This window comes from Somniosus microcephalus, chromosome 31 (assembly GCF_052327205.1).
Source record: "Somniosus microcephalus isolate GS21.2 chromosome 31, FLI_Smic_1.0, whole genome shotgun sequence".
Taxonomy (NCBI): domain Eukaryota; kingdom Metazoa; phylum Chordata; class Chondrichthyes; order Squaliformes; family Somniosidae; genus Somniosus; species Somniosus microcephalus.
In genome coordinates, this window is record NC_141017.1 from 29,050,406 (window position 1) to 29,071,982 (window position 21,577).

At 45.3% G+C, this 21,577-nt stretch overlaps 1 protein-coding gene across 1 annotated transcript in view; it reads left to right on the forward strand.

Annotated features, from left to right (window-relative positions):
• The first annotated feature begins 6,425 nt into the window (after positions 1-6,425).
• Positions 6,426-21,577, forward strand: part of LOC147097681 (uncharacterized) — a 33,541-nt gene continuing 18,389 nt past the window's right edge. Inside the window, exons 1-2 of the mRNA XM_085971440.1 lie at positions 6,426-6,523; positions 16,651-17,209. Coding sequence (XP_085827566.1) covers positions 16,737-17,209 — 473 coding nt within the window. The 5' untranslated portion in view covers positions 6,426-6,523; positions 16,651-16,736. The remainder of the gene's footprint in view (positions 6,524-16,650; positions 17,210-21,577) is intronic.

Sequence of the window (21,577 nt, forward strand, 5' to 3'; positions counted from 1 at the left end):
GAGTTCAGAACCAGGGGTCACAGTCTAAGGAGCCATTTAGGACAGAGATGAGGAGGAATTTCTTCACCCAGAGAGTGGTGAACCTGTGGAATTCTCTACCACACAAGGCAGTTGAGGCCAATTCATTAAATATATTCAAGAAGGAGTTGGATATATTTCTTAAGGCTAAAGGGATCAAGGGATATGGAGAGAAAGCAGGGACAGGGTACTGAATTTGGATGATCAGCCATGATCACATTGAATGGCGGAGCAGGCTCAAGGGGCCGAATGGCCTACTCCTGCTCCTACCTTCTATGTTTCTATGTTTCAGTCATAGCGCCCCCACGCAGGAGGTGGAGCGCTGCTGGAAGCTATCCATCTCCTGCTTGAGGCGCCATTACTGAAGTCCGCGGCACTACATGCAACAGCGCCACACATGGCGGCAGGTAGCGCTACGTCATTGCCGGCCTCCTTCTCTGATTAAAGGGGAGGGGCCTAGCGCTCGCACACCTGGGCCCTGCCGGACCACCGGGGAGCGGGGTGCCGGGAAAAAGAGTCCGGTTTGCGAGGAGTGCAATGAAGCCCTTTTGGAAGTGGAGTCACTGTTGTAACGTAGGAAACGCGGCAGCCACTTTGCGCACAGCAAGCTCCCACAAACAGCAATGTGATCGTGTGATAGAGATTGAACCAGGGCCATTCTGCACTGGATACCTTGGGGTCACAGTGGGGAAATGCCTTGCTCCACCAGGCAATCAGACGACATCTACCTGTCTGTGTCCAAGCAACAGCATTGACATCTATTCGCAATCCGAGATAGTTTGATCTTCTATCAGTCAGGCTACTGAATTTGGATCAGTAACCTTGTTGGCTTCCTCTTTTTATTTTTTGACATGAGGAAGCCTTTAGTGCATTGGCAACATGCAGGGGGGACCAGTGAGGTCATCTAATGCTACACTGGTTTCCACATAATTAAAATCAGACATTAACAGGCTAGTTTTGATTAGATTCAAGGATTTTTTTTTTTAAAAAGGCTTCCAATGCTTTGCTCCGAAGATTATGTCTTGGACTTCTAACACTGACGTGTAGGTAGTCCAAACAACTAACGACAAGCAAAATTAATTTGCATTCAACCCAGAGTAAATGCACAGGGTTTATCCGTCTTTTGTGTGTAATTACTGAAGAGATGTTGAGTCCTACACCAATAATTTGCATTTATGTAGTGCCTTTAACATGGCAAAACATCCCAAGGCACTTCACAGGAACATTATCAAATAAAATTTGACACCAAGCCACACAAGGAGGTATTAGAACAGCTCGGTCAAAGAGGTAGGTTTTAAGGAGCATCTTAAAGGAGGAGAGCCAGGTAGAGAGGCGGGGAGGTTTAGGGAGGGAATTCCAGAGCTCAGGGCCTCGACAGCTGAAGGCGCGGCCGCCAATGGTGGCGAGATGAAAAATCGGGGGATGCGCAAGAGGCCAGAATTGGAGGAGCGCAGAGATGTCGGAGGTTGTAGGGCTGGAGGAGGTTACAGAGATAGGGACGGGCGAGGTCATGGAGGGATTTGAAAACAAGGATGTTTAATTGAAGCATAGCCGATCTGGGAACCAATGTCAGGAAGCAACAATTTAATTACTCTTCAGGATTTAGGTTAGAATCAAGGACTTTCTTTCTCAAGATTATCGGATGAAATTTCATGAGTCAGTCAACTAAGAGAGCTTTGCTTAGAATCAATTTGCCTATAGTTAAATATGACAGAGGTGAAATAAATTTCCCTATAATTAAGTGCAACAGCGACGTACAAGATAAGAATTGCGGCAGTCATGAAATCCATGCACTCAAACTATTTTTATGATATTACAGATACATAATGTTTTGAGACCATCTGTCGCACTTCAAACGGGAAGAGAAAAGAGAGCTCGTCATGTTGTGCTGGTTTATTCTGATCTGGAGCTAGAAATTTACAATCCACAAACCTCTCTCACCACCAGCCATCACCCTGCAACTCGGCTCCGAATTCTCATAAACAACGCTGTACAGCAATTGAAAGCACTTTAATTGACACAGGAGTCAGAATACCTGATTAATCTGAGCAATTAAAAAAAGAGAAATCCTGGATGTTGAACAGCAACATGAAAAGCAATTAAATTCTAATCTCATTGACGGTTTACTTAACAGTAATTAGACCCTATGGCCTCAAAGGGACATCATTAGAATTAGACAACAGATTAATACATTCTGGTTTACATGGTATGATATTGTAAAATAGCTTATCACCTGAGTTACCATGAGCAATCTATACTGGTATATAGTACGGACAATGATAGATCAAGCATAAGCAATCAACAACATCTACCCATTAACAAAATGACATTAAGCAAATCATTCCACTTTCAGCTGCTGTCTTGGTTTCTCCATTACGCCAAACACTCATTTACTGCGAGTAAAGTTTGTAACATAATAAAGACATTTAAAAATGCTAAATTTACAAGATAATTATTAAACATTCCTGCACAATAGCATTTTCCGTGCTTTGAAATATCTGAACCAGTTTGATGTTGAGTGCGAGTACCAATAGGTGAAGTCTGATGCTAGAGTGCTTGCAAATTCCAAGGCACATTACCATCAGTTTAAGAGCTTGTCCAAAAGTAGCAGGTGATAGCTCCCAGCCTGCGCGGGGCTGCCTGCAACCTCTAGAGATGTTAATGATTGACAGCCAAACTGGCTATTCACAGAGTATGACAGGACTTGCCCCGCCCCTCCACTGGAAAATCACTAAGAACAAAAACAGTCAAGGAAACAATTAGAATTTACCACAATTGGTGTTTTTGCATTGATCGACAAGGTAAAGTATGATTTTTTTCTGCAATAACTGTGAAAGCAAAAAGATTTTTAGGACTGAGATGAGGAGGAATTTCTTCACCCAGAGAGTGGTGAACCTGTGGCATTCTCTACCACAGAAGGCAGTAGAGGCCAATTCACTAAATATATTCAAGAAGGAGTTAGATATATTTCTTAAGGCTAAAGGGATCAAGGGATATGGGGAGAAAGCAGGGACAGGGTACTGAATTTGGATGATCAGCCATGATCTCATTGAATGGCGGAGCAGGCTCGAGGGGCCGAATGGCCTACTCCTGCTCCTATCTTCTATGTTTCTATGTTTCTATTATTATATATTGCTGCTTGCAGCAACTACAGTTGCTAAGTATTGCAAGACAGTCAAATACATATTTTATAATAATATGACATGTGTGGCTCAGTGGGTAGCACTCTCGCCTTGAAGTCAGAAGGTTGTGGGTTCAAGTCCCACTCCAAAGACTTGAGGACAAAAATCTAGGCTGACACTCCCAGTGCAGCGAGACGTTAAACCGAGGCCCCGTCTGCTCTCTCAGGTGGACGTTAATGATCCCGCGGCACTATTTCGAAGAAGAGCAGGCGCGTTCTCCCCGGTGTGCTGGCCAATATTTATCCCTCAATCAGCATCACTAAAAAACAGATTATCTGGTCGTTATCACATTGCTGTTTGCGGGAGCTTGCTGTGTGCAAATTGACAGCTACATGACAACAGTGACAACACTTCAGAAAGTACTTCATTGGCTGTAAAGCGCTTTGGGATGTACAGTGGTCATGAAAGGCGGTATGGAAATGCAAGTCTTTCTTTTTTTAAAGCTAAAGGGAAAACTAGGAATAAAGGACAGACTGAGGATGCAATAGAAACATAGAAGATAGGAGCAGGAGTAGGCCATTCGGCCCCTCGAGTCTGCTCCGCCATTTAATGAGATCATGGCTGATCATCCAAATTCAGTACCCTGTCCCTGCTTTCTCTCCATATCCCTTGATCCCTTTAGCCTTAAGAAATATATCTAACTCCTTCTTGAATATATTTAATGAATTGGCCTCTACTGCCTTCTGTGGTAGAGAATTCCACAGGTTCACCACTCTCTGGGTGAAGAAATTCCTCCTCATCTCAGTCCTAATTGGCTTACCCCTTATCCTTAGACTGTGACCCCTGGTTCTGGACTCCCCCGCCATCGGGAACATCCTTCCTGCATCTAGTCTGTCTAGTCCTGTTAGAATTTTATAAGTTTCAATGAGATCCCCTCTCATTCTTCTAAACTCCAGCGAATATAAGCCCAATCGACCCAATCTCTCCTCATACGTCATTCCTGCCATCCCAGGTATCAGTCTGGTGAATCTTCGCTGCACTCCCTCCATGGCAAGAACATCCTTCCTCAGATAAGGTGACCAAAACTGCACACAATACTCAAGGTGTGGTCTCACCAAGGCCCTGTACAACTGCAGCAAGACATCCTTGTTCCTGTACTCGAATCCTCTCGCTACGAAGGCCAACATACCATTTGCCTTCTTAACCGCCTGCTGCACCTGCATGCTTACCTTCAGTGACTGGTGCACAAGGACACCCAGGTCTCGTTGCACCTCCCCTTCTCCCAATCTATTGCCATTCAGATAATAATCTGCCTTCCTGTTTTTGCCACCAAAGTGGATAACCTCGCATTTATCCACATTATACTGCATCTGCCATGCATCTGCCCAATCACCCAACCTGTCCAAATGACTTGAAGCGTTATGAAATACATATTCTAAATGGTAACACTAGCCATTATATTTATATTTATATTCAGGGCTCAAAATCAAACATGGTTTACATAAACAGTGGCAACTCCTGGAAATACAGCATTTGGTTCAAGTTTGGTGGGAGGTTCTGAATAAAAGTCCTGAATTCTTTTGGTAACTCCAAGTATTGTTACAGAGATAGTTGTTAAAGCTGGAAGCGAGTTTCGTCTTTTCCTAGGTTTTCGGCATGTATTGGTGTTTACAAGAAAAACTCACACCCTAAACAGGTGACCATAGCGGTAACGAGCCGCTCCGCATATTACATCGAGAATTATTAATGCAGGAATACCTGCAGTGGTGAGGAAATACTGTTATTTGTTTTCTACCATCTAATTTTTAAAAAAGACCCACTGACTTCATTATATCTGGGAAGCTCTGTAAGGTGTCAGCTGTGGTTCAGCCTCGGGGTCAGAAGGTTGTGGGTTCAAATCCCACTCCAGCGACTTGAGCACATAGTCCAGGCTGACACTCCCAGTGCAGTGCTGAGGGAGCGCCGCACTGTCGGAGGTGCCGTCTTTCGGATGCGACGTTAAACCGAGGCCCCGTCTGCTCTCTCAGGCGGATATAAAAGATCCCATGGCGCTATTTCGATGAACAGCAGGGGAAGTTATCCCCAGGTGTCCTGGGGCCAATATTTATCCCTCAACCCAACATCACTGAAAATCAGGTTAGCCGGTCATTATCACAATGCTGTTTATGGGATCTTGCTGTGCGCAATTTGGCTGCCGTGTTCCTTCCATTACAACACTTCAAAAAGTACTTAATTGGTTGTAAAGCGTTTTGGGGCGTCCTGGGGTTGTGAAAGGCGCTATAGAAATGCAGGTCTCTCGCTTCCATACAAATTTATTTTCTAATTCTTGTACTGGAGATCTGCGACCCTCACTTCCAGCCCTCGGAAATCTTCCCCATTGCAACAGACTCGCCATGAGCAAAAAGTCACTAAGAGATGACCACAGATGTTGATAACTTTACATGGAATAATTGCAAATATTTGTTCTGTATTTTTTTTGGGTGTGCTCAAATTGCAAAAGACATTACCTAGTGCATCTTAATTATTGCTGCATCTAGTGTGTTGCCAGTCACAAAATATCATCATTAATATTTGAGGCAAACACTTGTAACACTTACTTCTGTACAAATCTCTCTCAAACTGCGCTCCCAATCCTTTCAGCGGCTGTATAACTGGCTTAGAATGAGAGTTTGCCTCGCCATAAGCGACAACGTGGGAAATGCACCAATTATTAATAAAGCATTAATAACGCGGGCTGTGTCGCTTTGCAAATTGTGCACAAGAAAAAAAAATTACACAAATATTTGAAACGATTCAATAAGTACAAGTTATCAGAATGTATTTCGCGTGCGTCTGTTATTACAGAAAGAAAACATTTTGCAAATTGATGGAGCTTAAAATTAGACATTTATCTTAAAACGTCGATAAGTTCATTTTTAAGAAAAAAGGGGTCTTTCACTTTCCCAGTTCCAATGGTCGATTAAGCTCCTGTTATTAAACAATAACAGTTTATAAATATTTTAAAAATGGAAACTTGGGGCCCTACAGTGCGCAGATCCCATGTCTCAAATGGATTTTTAAAGAGAGAGAGAGAGAGGGAGCAAAAAAAAAAGCTTTGGGCTGCAAATCTATTCCTATGTAATCGTTTCCTCTCATGTTCAATAGAACGGCCAAATCGGCAGGGTTGGCTGGAGCTAAACGTGTGGCTTCCTTATCTGGGCGCCACAGGCTGCTCCGGGCTCTTATCCGGAGCTGCACCTTGCAGGAGAGCATCCTCTCCTCGTCTTAAATAGGAAATCTGTACAGACCAGGCACTGCGAGAGAAAAAAAAACTTTATAGCACAACAGACACAAATGGAGGCTGGAGAAAATGGCTCCGTCCAGATCCCCTCAGCGCAGAGAGGGTAAGCTCGATTTTTACCTTTCAATAACCAGTGAGGTTTTTTTTAAAAAAAAACACACACACACAATTTAAAAGAGTCCCTTTGGGCTGCAGGTTCGGGTTGATTGTGACTGCGAGAGTAAAATCTACCAAACATTAGGTTAAAACACATAAAAGGGAATTCAACTTTAAAAAATAATAAGAGTTGAAATGTAATGGTTATGTATCTGAGGTTAAATGCATGCAAGCCTGTTTGAAACTATTTCTCTCTCGCTTGTTTCAATATCATTTTCAATTCATTTTTACGAGGGACATGTTCTAGGACTTAAAAACAGCGTGTAATAAACCAGTTAACACATTTAAGAGAAAGGATATTGCAATATATGTGCAGAACAATTTAAAAATATATATTTTTGCACATAGTAAATTGCAGGTTTGAGGTAGTGCGAGGCAACAGTTTAAGAAGTCCCAATTTGTTATATTCGCTTAATTGCAGACTCCCAGCACTAAACGGTTAGATTAATAAATACATATTTATAGCAGTTTTGTTATTCACAGGTTGCTCTGTATTCATGTTTTGAAAAATCGAGGCGATTGTTTTAATGGGACGCTGTTCAGTTGGTGACAGCTATGAGCTAACGGTGCATAACGGCCCGTTATTTTAAGAAAGATAACATTTATCGGGTCTAAATATATGTATAATGTGCTTCCGTAGCAATCAGAATCTCTGTGGTTTGGAGGCAGTATTATTTGAAACCTATTAGAATGTGTTTAAGCCAAATTGGATCAATTTCTCAGGTTTTTTTCTGAATAGCTTGTGGATGGTAATTGGAAAATCCTGCAGCAAGTTGTTTCTCTGATACTTAGAATAATATTTAGGGCCGACATTGCAACAAATAGATTATTAAGCAAATAAAATAGGTGTTATTTCAAAGAGGGGAAATCCGTCACTTGGCTCCTCAGACTGAGGGAGAGAAACTTTGTCACACTTTAATTGTGTTTTTTTTAAATAATACGCTGTGAAGTGATACATTGCAAAAGAGGAATTGGGAGTCTTTGCACAAACAGAACGCCGATTGTAACGTGCTCTCTCTGCAACATGTTGCAACTTTTAACACATTGCACTTTGCAAAAGGACTCCAAGGCTCAGGTTTCCAAATGAGCCGGTCTGATCTCTCCGGGACAATGCGGTGGTCTGGTCCGAGGACAGAGATGTCCTGCCTGAGCAGCGAAGAGGAGGAATCGTTCAGAATACAACACAGGCCAGTTCAGTCTCAGGGAGGGGGAGGGAAGTGCTGAGGTGATATTTTAAAATTGTATCTTGCCCAGCCGGGATTTTTTTTAAAAAGCACTTTCGATGATGAAGTAATTTGTGCTTGTGGTGGTCCGGTTATGGAGGTGGTGATTAGGTCAGAAATTATTAAAATAAATGGAGGGATGGCTGTACTAAAATTAGCCAGAATATTAGTTCATATAAAGCATTGCGTACATAAGCTAATAAACTGCAGATAATCTCGAGGTTATTTAGTATTTTTGTAATCTATAATTCTTATCTGGCCAAACACACCCAGGAATCTCACCCAAACATGCCCAGTAAACCTCTGTTTAATTGCAAAAACTCCTGGCCAAAATCAACAACAACAACAATTTGCATTTATATAGCGCCTTTTAACGTAGTGAAATGTCCCAGGGCGCTTCACAGGAGCGTTATCAAATAACATTTGACACCGAGCCCCATAAGGAGAAATTAGGGCAGGTCAAAGAGGTAGGTTTTAAGGAGCGTCTTAAAGGAGGAGAGAGCGGTAGAGAGGTTTAGGGAGGGAATTCCAGAACTTAGGGCCTCGGCAGCTGAAGGCACGGCCACCAATGGTGGAGCGATTAAAATCAGGGATGCTCAAGAAGCCAGAATTAGAGGAGCGCAGAGATCTCGGAGGGTTGTGGGGCTTAACCGGGAGCCAGTGTAGGTCAGCGAGCACAGGGGGTGATGGGCGAACGGGACTTGGTGCGAGTTAGGACACGGGCAGGAGCATTTTGGATGACCTCAAGTTTACAGAGGGTAGAACGTGGGAGGCCGGCCAGGAGTGCGTTGGAATAGTCAAGTCTCGAGGTAACAAAGGCATGGATGAGGGTTTCGGCAGCGGATGAGCTGAGGCAAGGGATGCCAGCAATACAACTCTTCTCAACAGGTCACCTTTGAGCAATGTTGTACGAGTAGGGACCTTTCTGCCGATTTAATTTCGGGGTTTGTTTCAGTTGAAGCTGATTTCCTCCTGATGTTGAGGGAAAACCCTAGAATGTCCCATTATATTATTACTCAAAATCTGGTCTAGAGATGCGTGAGCATCATATCCGCAATGTCTGGTACACATTGGAGAGCCTGGATACAGACTCCTGTTACATAATTAGCAAAATGGATACACGGCATTCACCGGCCACATAAACCATTCGGAGCAGACACTGCAAAATTAAAGTTTGGTTTCAACTATTTCATATTTCCGTCAGACTTTAAAAAATGTGTGTTTCACAATACAATGGTACGTTAAACATCACTTTTACTGGGCGACATTTGGCAGTGCACAGTACATTCACAAATAAAAAGAAAGACATGCATTATTATAGCGCCTTTCACGACCACCGGACGTCTCAAAGCGCTTTACAGCCAATGAAGTGCCTTTTGAAGTGCGGTCACTGTTGTAATGTGGGAAACGCGGCAGCCAATTTGTGCACAGCAAGCTCCCACAAACAGCAATGTGATAATGGCCAGATAATCTGTTTTTGTTATGTTGGTTGAGGGATAAAGATTGGCCCCAGGACACCAGGGAGAGCTCCCCCCTGCTCTTCTTCGAAATGCTGCCATGGGATCCGTTACGTCCACCCGAGAGGGCAGACGGGGCCTCGGTTTAACGTATCAGCCGAAAGACGGCACCTCCGACAGTGCAGCACTCCCTCAGCACTGCACTGGGAGTGTCAGCATAGATTATGTGCTCAAGTCTCTGGAGTGGGACTTGAACCCACGACCTTCTGACTCAGAGGTGAGGGTGCTGCCCACTGGGCCACAGCTGGCACACTAATACTGTACTGCAGATGCATATCACTGTGAAAATAGCTCAACAGTGGTCATAGAAACTTTGGTTACTTTTGGAACTGCTCGCGAGGCTCCGAGCAAGTGGCGACTGTAAACTGTGTAAATAATTGTGGGTTCTCAGTTAGCTCAACTGTGTCTTGTTAGGCCCTTGCCTGTTTTTGTACTGGCTTAGTGGCTTTCAAAATAAAAACTGATCATCTCCGAATTTACCATTTTCTGAATTCTGAATTTTCCCCTCTGATGTTTGTGAAGCTAAAAATAAAAACTGAAAAAAAACACCCCAAAAACCCTGGGATTTTTAAATAGGCAATAAAAAGTGACTTTAAAAGGTCTTTACTTATTAGTATTAGTACTGATACTAGTCAATGTTTTCTGAAATGAATACTCCCAAGTGTTTTGAGATTATATCGGTAATATGAAATGTTGGTAGTGGGAAATGCAGGCAGATGTTTTCCAGCTGTGGAGACATGATGAGGAGAGAGCTCACTGAAGGGCCGAGAGCAAAACCTACTCAGTCACAGTCGAGTCAAAAGCTTGGTCAAAGAGGTAGGTTTTAAGGAGCGTCTTAAAGGAGGAAAGAGAGGTAGAGAGGCGGAGTGGTTTAGGGAGGGAATTCCAGAGCTTTGGGCCCAGGTAGCTGAAGGCGCAGCTGCCAATGGTGGAGCGATTAAAATCGAGGGGTAGAATCATAGAATCCAGAAATTTACGGCCCAGAAGGAGGCCATTCGGCCCATCGTGCCTGTGCCGGCAAGAGAAGAGGCCAGAATTAGATGCGCAGGAGGTCAGAATTGGAGGAGCGCAGAGATCTCAGAGGGTTGGAGGGCTGGAGGCGGTTACAGAGATAGGGAGGGGTTGAGGCTGTGGCGTGATTTGAAAACCAGAATGAGAATTTTAAAATCGAGGGGTTGCCGGACCAGGCCCCACAGTGGAATTTCGCACGAACGCATCAGCCAGTGCACTGGCAGAGGGAATTCAGCCACGGAATATTGTCGGCCCATTACATTTTTCTACATCATCACTTGCAGGGAGAGCTTCTTGATTGGCTCAGACTCTGAACCAGCCAAAGGTAGCCTGCTCGCAACAGACTGCATTTGGTACCACATTGACAGTCAGATTAAATTAGAAGGGAATTTAGATAAACAGTTGAAGGAGAGGGTAGCATATGTATCATATTAGTTATCTTGATATGATATATTTATGTCTGTGTATGCATATTAGTATGTTTGTATGCAACACATGTACACCTGAATATCCTCATTTACGTGCATGTTAGACACATGTTAGTATGTGTTTCCCACATTGCAACAGTGACTAGACTTCAAAAGTACTTCATTGGCAGTAAAGCGTCCTGAGGTCGTGAAAGGCGCTATAGAAATGCAAGTGCTCTCACATCTTTATTTATAATGTGTTTACATATGTTTCTGTGTTTGTTCACTTCCCCATTTTCTCCCCCTCCTGCCTTGTGACGGGCGCCAGTCACCTTCTGGTACCCCAACCGAGTGATCGCTCTTCGTGCGAGAGCCTAGATAGTAAATGGTGGCGGGCTATTCCACCATGGGGGCACCGCAGATTCATTCTTTAGCAGCGGTGGGGAGGGGAAGGGGTCACTGGCTAGCAAATTAGGAACAGGACCCTGGGCTGCTTTCACGCCCCCCCCCCCCCCACCACCCCACAACCCTGGGGCCTATTGTAGCTCTTCTGATGCCACTCTAGTTCCGATCAGTTAGCTCAGCACACACCAGGAATCTAATCTGGGCTATTGCTGGTGTGTGTGGCTGAGTATCACAGTGCACTTGCCCGCTTCGACCTATCTGTCGGTGTCAGGGTTTCCAACTTTGGTTGGACATATTCCTGGATAACTAATAAGTGAAACTTTTCAAAGAAAAATACAACCACAATTTTATTTTTAATTCCTCTATGATTTTTCTCACGAGTTTTGTTCGCAGCGGAGTCCGGGAGATGAATCTTTAATTCCTAGAGACTCGAGGGCAAGCCTGGAGGGTTGGTCACCCTACTCAGCAGAGATCAGCACAGGTCAAGGGTCGAACCTCAAACCTAGTCTGCTACCTAAAGCTGCAATTTAAATCGCAATATTTTTTAGGACGTCCTTAAGCTACCCAACCTTCATTCGTGTGGCTCAAGGCCTCCTAGAGCTATAGTATGCATTTGAGGTAATGCATTTGGGGAGGGCTAACAAGGCAAGAGAATACACTATAAAGGGTAGGACACTGAGAAGTGCAGAAGATCAGAGGGACCTTGGAGTGCATGTCCTCAGATCCCTGAAGGTAGCAGGACAGGGAGGTAAGGTGGTTAAGAAATCATACGGGATACTTGCCTTTATTAGCCGATGCATTGAATATAAGAGCAGGGAGGTTATGCTTGAACTGTATAAAACACTAGTTAGGCCACAGCTAGAATACTGCGTGCAGTTCTGGTCACCACATTACAGGAAGGATGTGATTGCACTAGAGAGGGTGCAGAGGAGGTTTACGAGGATGTTGCCTGCGCTGGGGAATTTTAGCTATGAGGAAAGATTGGATAGGCTGGGTTTGTTTTCTTTAGAAAAGAGGAGGCTGAGGGGAGACCTAATTGAGGTGTGTAAAATTATGAGGGGCCTGGATAGAGTGGATAGGAAGGACCTATTTCCCTTACCAGAGAGGTCAGTAACCAGGGGGCATAGATTCAAAGTATAGTAGGAGGACTAGAGAGGATTTGAGGAGAAATCAAATCAAATCAAATCAAATCAAATCAACTTTTATTGTCATTGTTAGTGCACAAGTGCAGTACAACGAAATGTAGGCTTGCGGCTCCCGAGAGTGTACAATTTGGATTAGGACACTTAAACATTTCAACATACATTTGTACATATATATTAGCATAAATATGACCATAATAAAGTGAATAAAGTGCATCGGCAGATGTGCAGGCTTTAGTGTTTATTTGTGGAGTTCAGTAGGATGACAGCCCTGGGAAAGAAGCTGTTCCTAAATCTGGTCGTACGGGTGCAAATGCATCTGTAGCGTCTTCCAGATGGTAGGAGGGCGAACAGACTGTGGCTGAGGTGGGTAGGGTCTTTGATGATGGTCTGTGCCCTCCGTAGGCAGCGTTTCTGATATATATGTTCTATGGTCGGTAGCCGGGTGCCGGTGATGCGTTGGGCAGTTTTGACTACCCGCTGCAGGGCTTTCCGGTCATGGGAGCTACAGCCGCCGTACCATACCGTGATACAGTTTGTCAGGATGCTCTCTATAGTGCAGCGGTAGAAGTTAGAGAGGATCGGGGGTGACAGATTACATCCCTTCAGCCTCCTCAAGAAATATAGGCGCTGCTGGGCCTTCTTCACCAGAGAGGAGGTGTTGAGGGACCAGGAGAGGTCTTCCGTGATGTTTTCACCCAGAGGGTGGTGGGGGTCTGGAACTCACTGCCTGAAAGGGTGGTAGAGGCAGAAACCCTCATCACATTTAAAAAGTACTTGGATATGCACTTGAAGTGCCGTAACCTACAGGGCTACGGACCAAGAGCTGGAAAGTGGGATTAGGCTGGGATCGCTCTTTGTCGGCCGGCACAGACAAGATGGGCCAAATGGCCTCTTTCTGTGCTGTAAATTTCTATGATTCTATGATTACTGACTGTCAAGTACCTCAGTGTTATTTGTATAGCATTACCCTGTCATCGCGAGGACCTCCTTGTGGGCCTGCTCCTGGGCCTGGCTAAAAGAGCCATCAATTGGTCCAGGCAGCGGGCGGTCGAGGGGGTCGTCCAGCCGGATTGCCTGCATCTCTTCCGCGGCCATGTTCGCGCCCGGGTGGCCCTGGAGATGGAGCACGCGGTGTCCGCCGGTGCGCTTGAGTATTTCCGCGACCGGTGGGCGCCGCGGGGACTGGAGTGCATCATCAACACGGAAAACCAAATTTTAATTTGATTTGTTAAGCTTTAGTTGAACTTTTGTTTATTTACAGTCGAATTGGTTTTTTTTTTGGGTCCAAATAAAAGAGTACCCTGTCATCGCGGTTATGATATCTGCCCCGGGATGAGAGAGAAACCTTTAGTGTGGAATGATGGTTTCATACTGCTGTGGTCAAAAGCCACCAAGGTGTCAGCCACACAGTGCTGTTTGATAGACAATGCCACCACACGCAGAGATAGCCCTATCTTACTCCTCTCGCATGTCTTTTTACGCATTGTTACGTTCGAGGGTGAGTCAGCAGTTAACCTTTTCAAGGAAAGCCCTTTGCAAAGGTTTGCAGAGCATAACAAGAGACCAGTGAAAACCAGGGCTAGGCACCTTTTCAAAATAAAAAAAAAACATTGTTTCAGGACCACAGTCACACAAATAACAACAAGAGTAGTCATAGAATGATACAGTACAGAAGGAGGCCAGTCGGCCTATCGTGTCAAAGAGCTCTCCCATTAGCCCCACTCCCCAACCCTTTCCCATAGCCCCACAAGTGTTTTCCCTTATCTAATTCCTTTTTGAAAGTTACTATTGAATCTGCTTCCACCGCCCTTTCAGATCATAACAGCTCGCTGCGTACAAATCTTCTTCCTCTTGTCTCCTTTGCTTCTTTTGTCAATGACCTTAAATCTGGGCCTTCTGGTTACCGACCCTCCTGCCACTGGAAACAGTTTCTCCTTATTGCCTCTGTCAAAACCCTTCATGATTTTGAGTAGAGACCAGGCTCCATTTTTGTTTTCACTGGCTTTGGGGAATAAGGGAAAATGTATCCTGTGGTGACTTTAAAAAAAAAATTATTTCCTGGGTTTTGGGCGTCGCTGGCAAGGCCGGCATTTATTGCCCATCCCTAGTCGCCCTTGAGAAGGTGGTGGTGAGCCGCCTTCTTGAACCGCTGCAGTCCGTGTGGTGAAGGTACTCCCACAGTGCTGTTCGGGAGGGACTTCCAGGATTTTGACCCAGTGACGATGAAGGAACGGCGGTATATTTCCAAGTCAGGATGATGTGTGACTTGGAGGTGGTAGTGTTCCCATGCGCATGCTGCCCTTGTCCTTCTAGGTGGCGGAGGCCGCGGGTTTGGGAGGTGCTGCCGAAGAAGCCTTGGCGAGTTGCTGCAGCAAGGTGGGGGTGCGGGCTGTGTGCCGAGGCAGGGTACTTGTGTTGGTGAAGATTGTCTGTGTTCAGTATTTCCAGCACAATCGTCGAGAACACCAGGATTCTTTTACAAACATAGAAACATAGAAGATAGGAGCAGGAGTAGGCCATTTGGCCCCTCGAGCCTGCTCCGCCATTCAATGAGATCATGGCTGATCATCCAAATTCAGTACCCTGTCCCTGCTTTCTCCCCATATCCCTTGATCCCTTTAGCCTTAAGAAATATATCTAACTCCTTCTTGAATATATTTAATGAATTGGCCTCCACTACCTTCTGTGGTAGAGAATTCCACAGGTTCACCACTCTCTGGGTGAAGAAATTCCTCCTCATCTCTGTCCTAAATGGCTTACCCCTTATCCTTAGACTGTGACCCCTGGATCTGGACTCCCCGACCATCGGGAACATCCTTCCTGCATCTAGTCTGTCCAGGCCTGACATGGTACTCCCATCGTGGAGCCTCCCACGTTCGGGAATTAGGGTTGCCAACTCTGGTTGGACGTATCCCTGGAGGTTTTGTCACATGACCTTCTGCCTCCCTCTGTCCCGCCTCCACCATTGGTCGACCAACCCGTCCATCCCCGCAACGCATCGCCTTCCCACGACCAATTGAGAAGCGAACAGACTTTTCATTACCGGATTGGATGAGTCTCAGCTTCGGTGAAACAGCCCTATTTCCCATCTCCAATGCTTTTTTGTAACCAATGAGGAAAAGTGTTCAAAGAAAATTTTTAAATGCACACGCTATTTTCTTTAAAACGTCCTGATTATTTTTCTTCTGGATTGCTTGAAGCAGTGCCTGGAGATCAAGATTGAGTAGATTGGGCCCATATTCTCTGGACTTTAGAAGAATGAGAGGAAATCTCATTGAAACATATAAGATTCTGAGGGGGATTGACAGGGTAGATGCTGAGAGGTTGTTTCCCCCTGGCTGGTGAGTCTAGAACTCGGGGGCATAGCCTCAGGATAAGGGGTCGGCCATTTAAGACTGAGATGAGGAGGAATTTCTTCACTCAGAGGGTGGCGAATCTTTGGAATTCTCTACCCCAGAGGGCTGTGGAGGCTCAGTCGTTGAGTATATTCAAGGCTGAGGTAGATAGGTTTGTGGGACCTTGCTGTGCGCAAACTGACTGGCTCGTTTGCTACATTACAACAGTGACTAAACTTCAAAAGTACTTCATTGGCTGCAAAGTGCTTTGGGACGTCCTGTGGTCATGAAAGGTGCTGTATAAACACAAATTCAAAAGAAAAGGATCAAAAAATTTAGAGCTGGGCCTTTTTGGGAGAGAAATCAGGAAGCATTTTTCACTCAAAAGGGTAGTAGAAATCTGTAACTCTCTCCTCCAAATTGTTGTGGATAATTGGAGCTTTCCAGACTGAGTTACAGGAAACTTTATTTTATCCGGGACCGACGTGGTGCTGGTTCATCAAAAATTCCGGATAACCGAACGCTATAGTAAAAGATACAGAACTGAGAGCTCCGTATAAAGCAACAAACCCACAGCTTCAGAACAATGACCACAAGTTGCAAGCGTCTCTGTAGCTTAGCAACAGCTGCAGCCACACCCTTGCACAGCAACAAATGGAGGAAGGCAAGTAATAAAAGTTACCTGAACCTACTCCTGAATTTTGCCGGTTAACCGAGATTTCCGGTTATTTAGGTGCCGGTAAATCGAAAGTTTCCTGTAGATAGATTTTTGTTGGGTAAGAGTAGCAAGGGATAAGGAGCAAAGGCGTGTAAATGGGGTTGAAGTACAGATCAGCCATGATCCAACTGAATGGCAGGGCAGGCTCGAGGGGCTGAATGGCCTCCTCCCTGTTTCTGTGCTTTGTCATCCAGTAACCTTGGTCTCGGGCAATAAAACAAGTATGGTCTTCAAACGGTTAAAGTGTTTTCTTCCATGTTATTTTCCCCTCTTTTTTACTGTATCATTTCATACCTGTCTCTCTTCTCCGCAGCTAGACCACAGTGGATTGCCAGAGCATCAGACTGCCCGTGCGGTGCACTTCAATTCGATGAAAGGTACACCGGCTAAAGGAGAAAGATGATGGAGAAAGTCGAGCCCCATTCTTCCCCCAGCACTGGAGACATTCAGAGCCCTGTGAAGACTGAGCCAGGGCAAATTAGTGAGTCCCCGACTAACGAGGGAGACGGAGCGGAAATCACGACCCGAGCTCCTGACTCTACCCCCAGGGATGCCACACAGTCAAGCAAACAAGACACATCTGAACCGGTTTCCATAGAAACCCCTTTGAGCTCTTCGGAAAACCTACCGCTGGCCGTGCCGGTGATCAGCTTGGGACACAGCAAGCTCCACGCAGTGACTGACGGCCACCTGATCAACGGAGGGGGCAGGGCCGTTCAGATCACCGAGCTGACAGCCCTGCACCCCATCCCGTCCCTCATCCAGTGCTCCGACAGCAGGATGGTGCAGCTCCCAAACCACCCGGTTACATCGCTGCCAATTCAGAGCCCGCTCCTCGCCTCCCAGTACCACCCTCACCCCCTCATCAACAGGTCAGTTGTTTCTTTATTAATCCTTCTATTTGTGGATGAACGAGTGTTCCTTTAACCCTTCCGGTGCCTGCCTGCCCTTTTCTAAATTGGTTGCAGTCAGTGCAATCCTCTACGTCTCAGTCAGCATGTGTTTTAAGTCTCCTGTACGAAAATGTGCTTGTTAAGTAATGCATCGGGTACCTGGGAGTGTTTTCAATGCAGGAACTTGATCCAGGGGCAGCGGATGAGATCAAAGTTGCAGCAATTGTTTCCACCCCCTCCCCTAAGTTTCCTCCCTTCCCCCTCCTGAAGGGACTAAGGTGAAACATATGAGATTCTGAGGGGGATTGACAGGGTAGATGCTGAGAGGTTGTTTCCCCCTAGCTGGAGAGTCTAGAACCAGGGGGCACAGTCTCAGGATAAGGGGTCGGCCATTTAAGACCGAGATGAGGAGGAATTTCTTCACTCAGAGGGTTGTGAATCTTTGGAATTCTCTACCTCAGAGGGCTGTGGATGCTCAGTCTTTGAGTACATTCAAGGCTGAGATCGATAGATTTTTGGACTCATGGGGAATCAAGGGATATGGGGATCGGGCGGGAAAGTGGAGTTGAGGTCAAAGATCAGCCATGATCTTATTGAATGGCGGAGCAGGTTCGAGGGGCCGAATGGCCGACTCCTACTCCTAATTCTTATGTTCCTAACTCATGCCTTCCGACGCTATCAATTTTTTTTTGAAATTGTTGCTTCATTGGAAATGCTACATGACGTAAGAAAACTACTAGGCACTTGGTCTAAGCGTTAAACAAAGCTTTAATCAACTGTTTTACAACATGGTGGTCTAGTTGTGTTCTTCACTAGTTCCTGTTAAGAATGTCCTGCGCAAGCTGGGCCCGTGCCCGAGTATTTATACTCTCCCTGGACAGCGCCACCCGTAGGCCGCTCAGCATTATTTCATAGTCTTTCTTTCATAAATGACTGATTCATGTTACTACGTTTATTGTCCATCCCCAATTTCCCCGAGAAGGTGGCTGAGGGTAATCATTGTTATAACTGGCTTGCTAGAGGGCGTTAAACGTCAGCTACATAGCATGGGAGTGTGGTCATGTACGGGACTAACCAGGTAGGGTGCGAGTCATCAGTTGGGTTTTTAACACCATGGCCATTTTCCCCCCCTGGTACAAGCCCACAGGATTTAGTGCCTTCGATTCCACCACTAGCCACGGGACTTGGACTCTCGACATTTGGGTTACTAGTCCAGCACCACAACCATTACACCACCACACCCAATTGGCCAAGGGTCAGTCAGTATCAGCAAACTATCATCCCTGGAGAGCAGGGGCCTCTCGGTCAAGACTGACCTCGAGCTCCATCGTCTACTCATGCTCCTTTTCCAATAGAGGCACTAGATTGGGATCAAGACCTGGCTGATTCTTCCAAAGCCTTGACTAGAGGTACTGAGGCTTGTTGTATCTACCCAGTCACCAGCTCCCTGTCCGTGATCAACTAACTCATCACGGAGAGCAGAAAACAAGTGGGGGCCCTTCATTGGAACAGGAGGAGGCCATTCAACCCCTTGAGCCTGTTCTACCATTCAATTACATCATGGCTGATCCCTATCTTAACTCCATCTACCCACCTTGGTTCTGTAACCCTTAACACCCTTGCCTAACAAAAATCTATCAATCTCAGTTCTGACATTTTTCAATTGACCCCCCCCAGCCTCAATAGCTTTTTGGGGGAGAGAGTTCCAGATTTCCACCACCCTTTGTGTGAAGAAGTGCTTCCTGACATCGCCCCTGAACGGCCTGGCTCTAATTTTGAGGTTATGTCCCCTTGTTCTGGACTCCCCCCGCCCCCCCACCAGAGGAAATAGTTTCTCTCCATCTACCCTATTGAATCCTTTAATCATCGTAAACACTTCAATTAGATCACCCCTTAATCTATACTCAGGGAATACAAGCCCAGTCTGCAACCTGTCCTCGTAATTTAACCCTTTTAGCCCTGTTATCATTCTGCATCCTCTCTGTATGGATCAGCGGGCAGTGTATAGCGCCAGGGGGCCACCAAGGGAGTCTACTCAAGGGATTTACAACTATCATCTGAACCATGAGGATAGTTGAGTGTGACTGCCTTGAATTCATCTGTATATATACTGTCAATATTATGAGGGAGGAGTTCAGTGTCGACAGCCATTAACAGTACTGTATGTAGGTCGGTTCTCGAGAGGTGGTATAGTCAGTATATATTAGTGTAGCAGTATATTTTTTCCACAGTAATTGCAAAACCAGTTCTAGAATTTTCCTTAATTACCACAGATTATTTCTCAAGAAATCTAGTGTAATGATGCCAAAATCATTGATCCTTCAGGGTGAACATATTGACAGCATAGCGCCAAGTTGGTATCAAAACTAACTCGCACCATTGGCATTAACCCATCCAACACATACACACAACAGTTTATATTACAACTTAGAACAGGGAGTGGTAGAAGGTTGTAATCTAATCTAAGGCTGTAGATAACTCTTATAAAATACTTTTATGTTCATAGTATCTCTTCATTGCTTTTCTTCTTTGAGAAACTTAAAATGTAATTGGAAATATCTTCATCTCCTTATTCTTGGCTTGGAGGAGATTTACTGGTATCCATGACAATACTGAATGGAAACCCAACTAATCGGAGCTGTGCGCTGTATTTTCGTTGCTGTGCTAAAGGCTCATAGTGCAGGAAATTGCCAAGGCTGCAAAGAGCAGGGCAGAGGATGAGACATAGGAACATTGGAACTGGAGAAGGCCATTCAGCCCCTCGAGCCTGCTCCGCCACTCAAATCATTTCATGGCTGGTCAGGCAAATCCAGACGGATTGATTCGTGGACACTACGCTTGGGTTTTAGAAGCCTGTAGATTGTAGGAGGAAGGGAAAACTGAAGGGAAGCAAGGAACTGAGGTCCTTTTTAGAATCGGAGAGCGTTCAGTAAGTCGCGATTCCAATAAAGAGAGGGTTCAGGGAAGAGGAACGTGTCGGGCAGTATGTTTGGAGTTTAAGAGGAACGATGAAGTTTGGAAGACCAATGATCACAGTAGCATCGATTAAATCAAATCAAATCAACTTTTATTGTCATTGTTAGTGCACAAGTGCAGTACAACGAAATGTAGGCTTGCGGCTCCCGAGAGTGTACATTTAGATTAAGACATTTAAACATTCAACATACATTTGGCTTGTAATACATTAACATAAACATAACCGTAATAAAGTGCATTGGCAGATGTGCAGGCTTTAGAGTTTATTTGTGGAGTTCAGTAGGATGACAGCCCTGGGAAAGAAGCTGTTCCTGAATCTGGTCGTACGGGTGCGAATGCATCTGTAGCGTCTCCCAGATGGCAGGAGGGCGAACAGACTGACAAGAAAGGTTTCAAGAGAGAGAGGGAGAAAGGCTAAAGGGGAAAGAAGGATAATTTATCAGACAACCAGCTTTTTCTTGTATCCTCTCCAGGGTTGTGAGAGGGGTTCCAGAATAGTCTTCTTGGAGTTGGATGCAAGATTCAATTCTTGGACTGGTTACAGCTTTGCGAAGAGTTAAAGAAAAATACAGCACCTTTCACAACCTCAGGATATCCCAAAGCACTTTACAGCCAATGAAGTACATTTTTGAAGTGTAGTCACTGTTGTAATGTGGGAAACGCGGCAGCCAATTTGCGCACAGCAAGCTCCCACAAACAGCCATGTGATAATGACCAGATAATCTGTTTTAGTGATGTTGATTGAGGGATAAATATTGGCCCCAGGACACTGGGGAGGGGATGGACATATGAGGAGAGGTTGAGTAGATTGGGACTCTATTCATTGGAGTTCAGAAGAATGAGAGGCGATCTTATTGAAACATATAAGATTGTGAAGGGGTTGGATCGGGTGGATGCGGGGAGGATGTTCCCGATGATGGGTGAAACTAGAACTAGGGGGCATAGTCTTAGAATAAGGGGCTGCTCTTTCAAAACTGAGATGAGGAGGAACTACTTCACTCAGAGGGTGGTAGGTCCATGGAATATGCTGCCCCAAAAAGCTGTAGAAGCTACATCATTACATAAATTTAAAACAGAAATAGACAGTTTCCTAGAAGTAAAGGGAATTAAGGGTTACGGGGAGCGGGCAGGAATTTGGACATGAGTCTAGGTTCGGATCGGTCATGGCCCTGTGGGTAGCGGAGCGGGCCCAGGGGCCGTATAGCCTGATCCTGATCCTATTTTGTGTGTCTAATTCTGTTAGATTCAGGAGATGGTTCTGTGATAGTAGATTGGCGGTTAGGATCAGATCAGCCATGATCTTATTGAATGGCGGAGCAGGCTCGAGGGGCCGATTGGCCTACTCCTGCTCCTATTTCTTATGTTCTTATG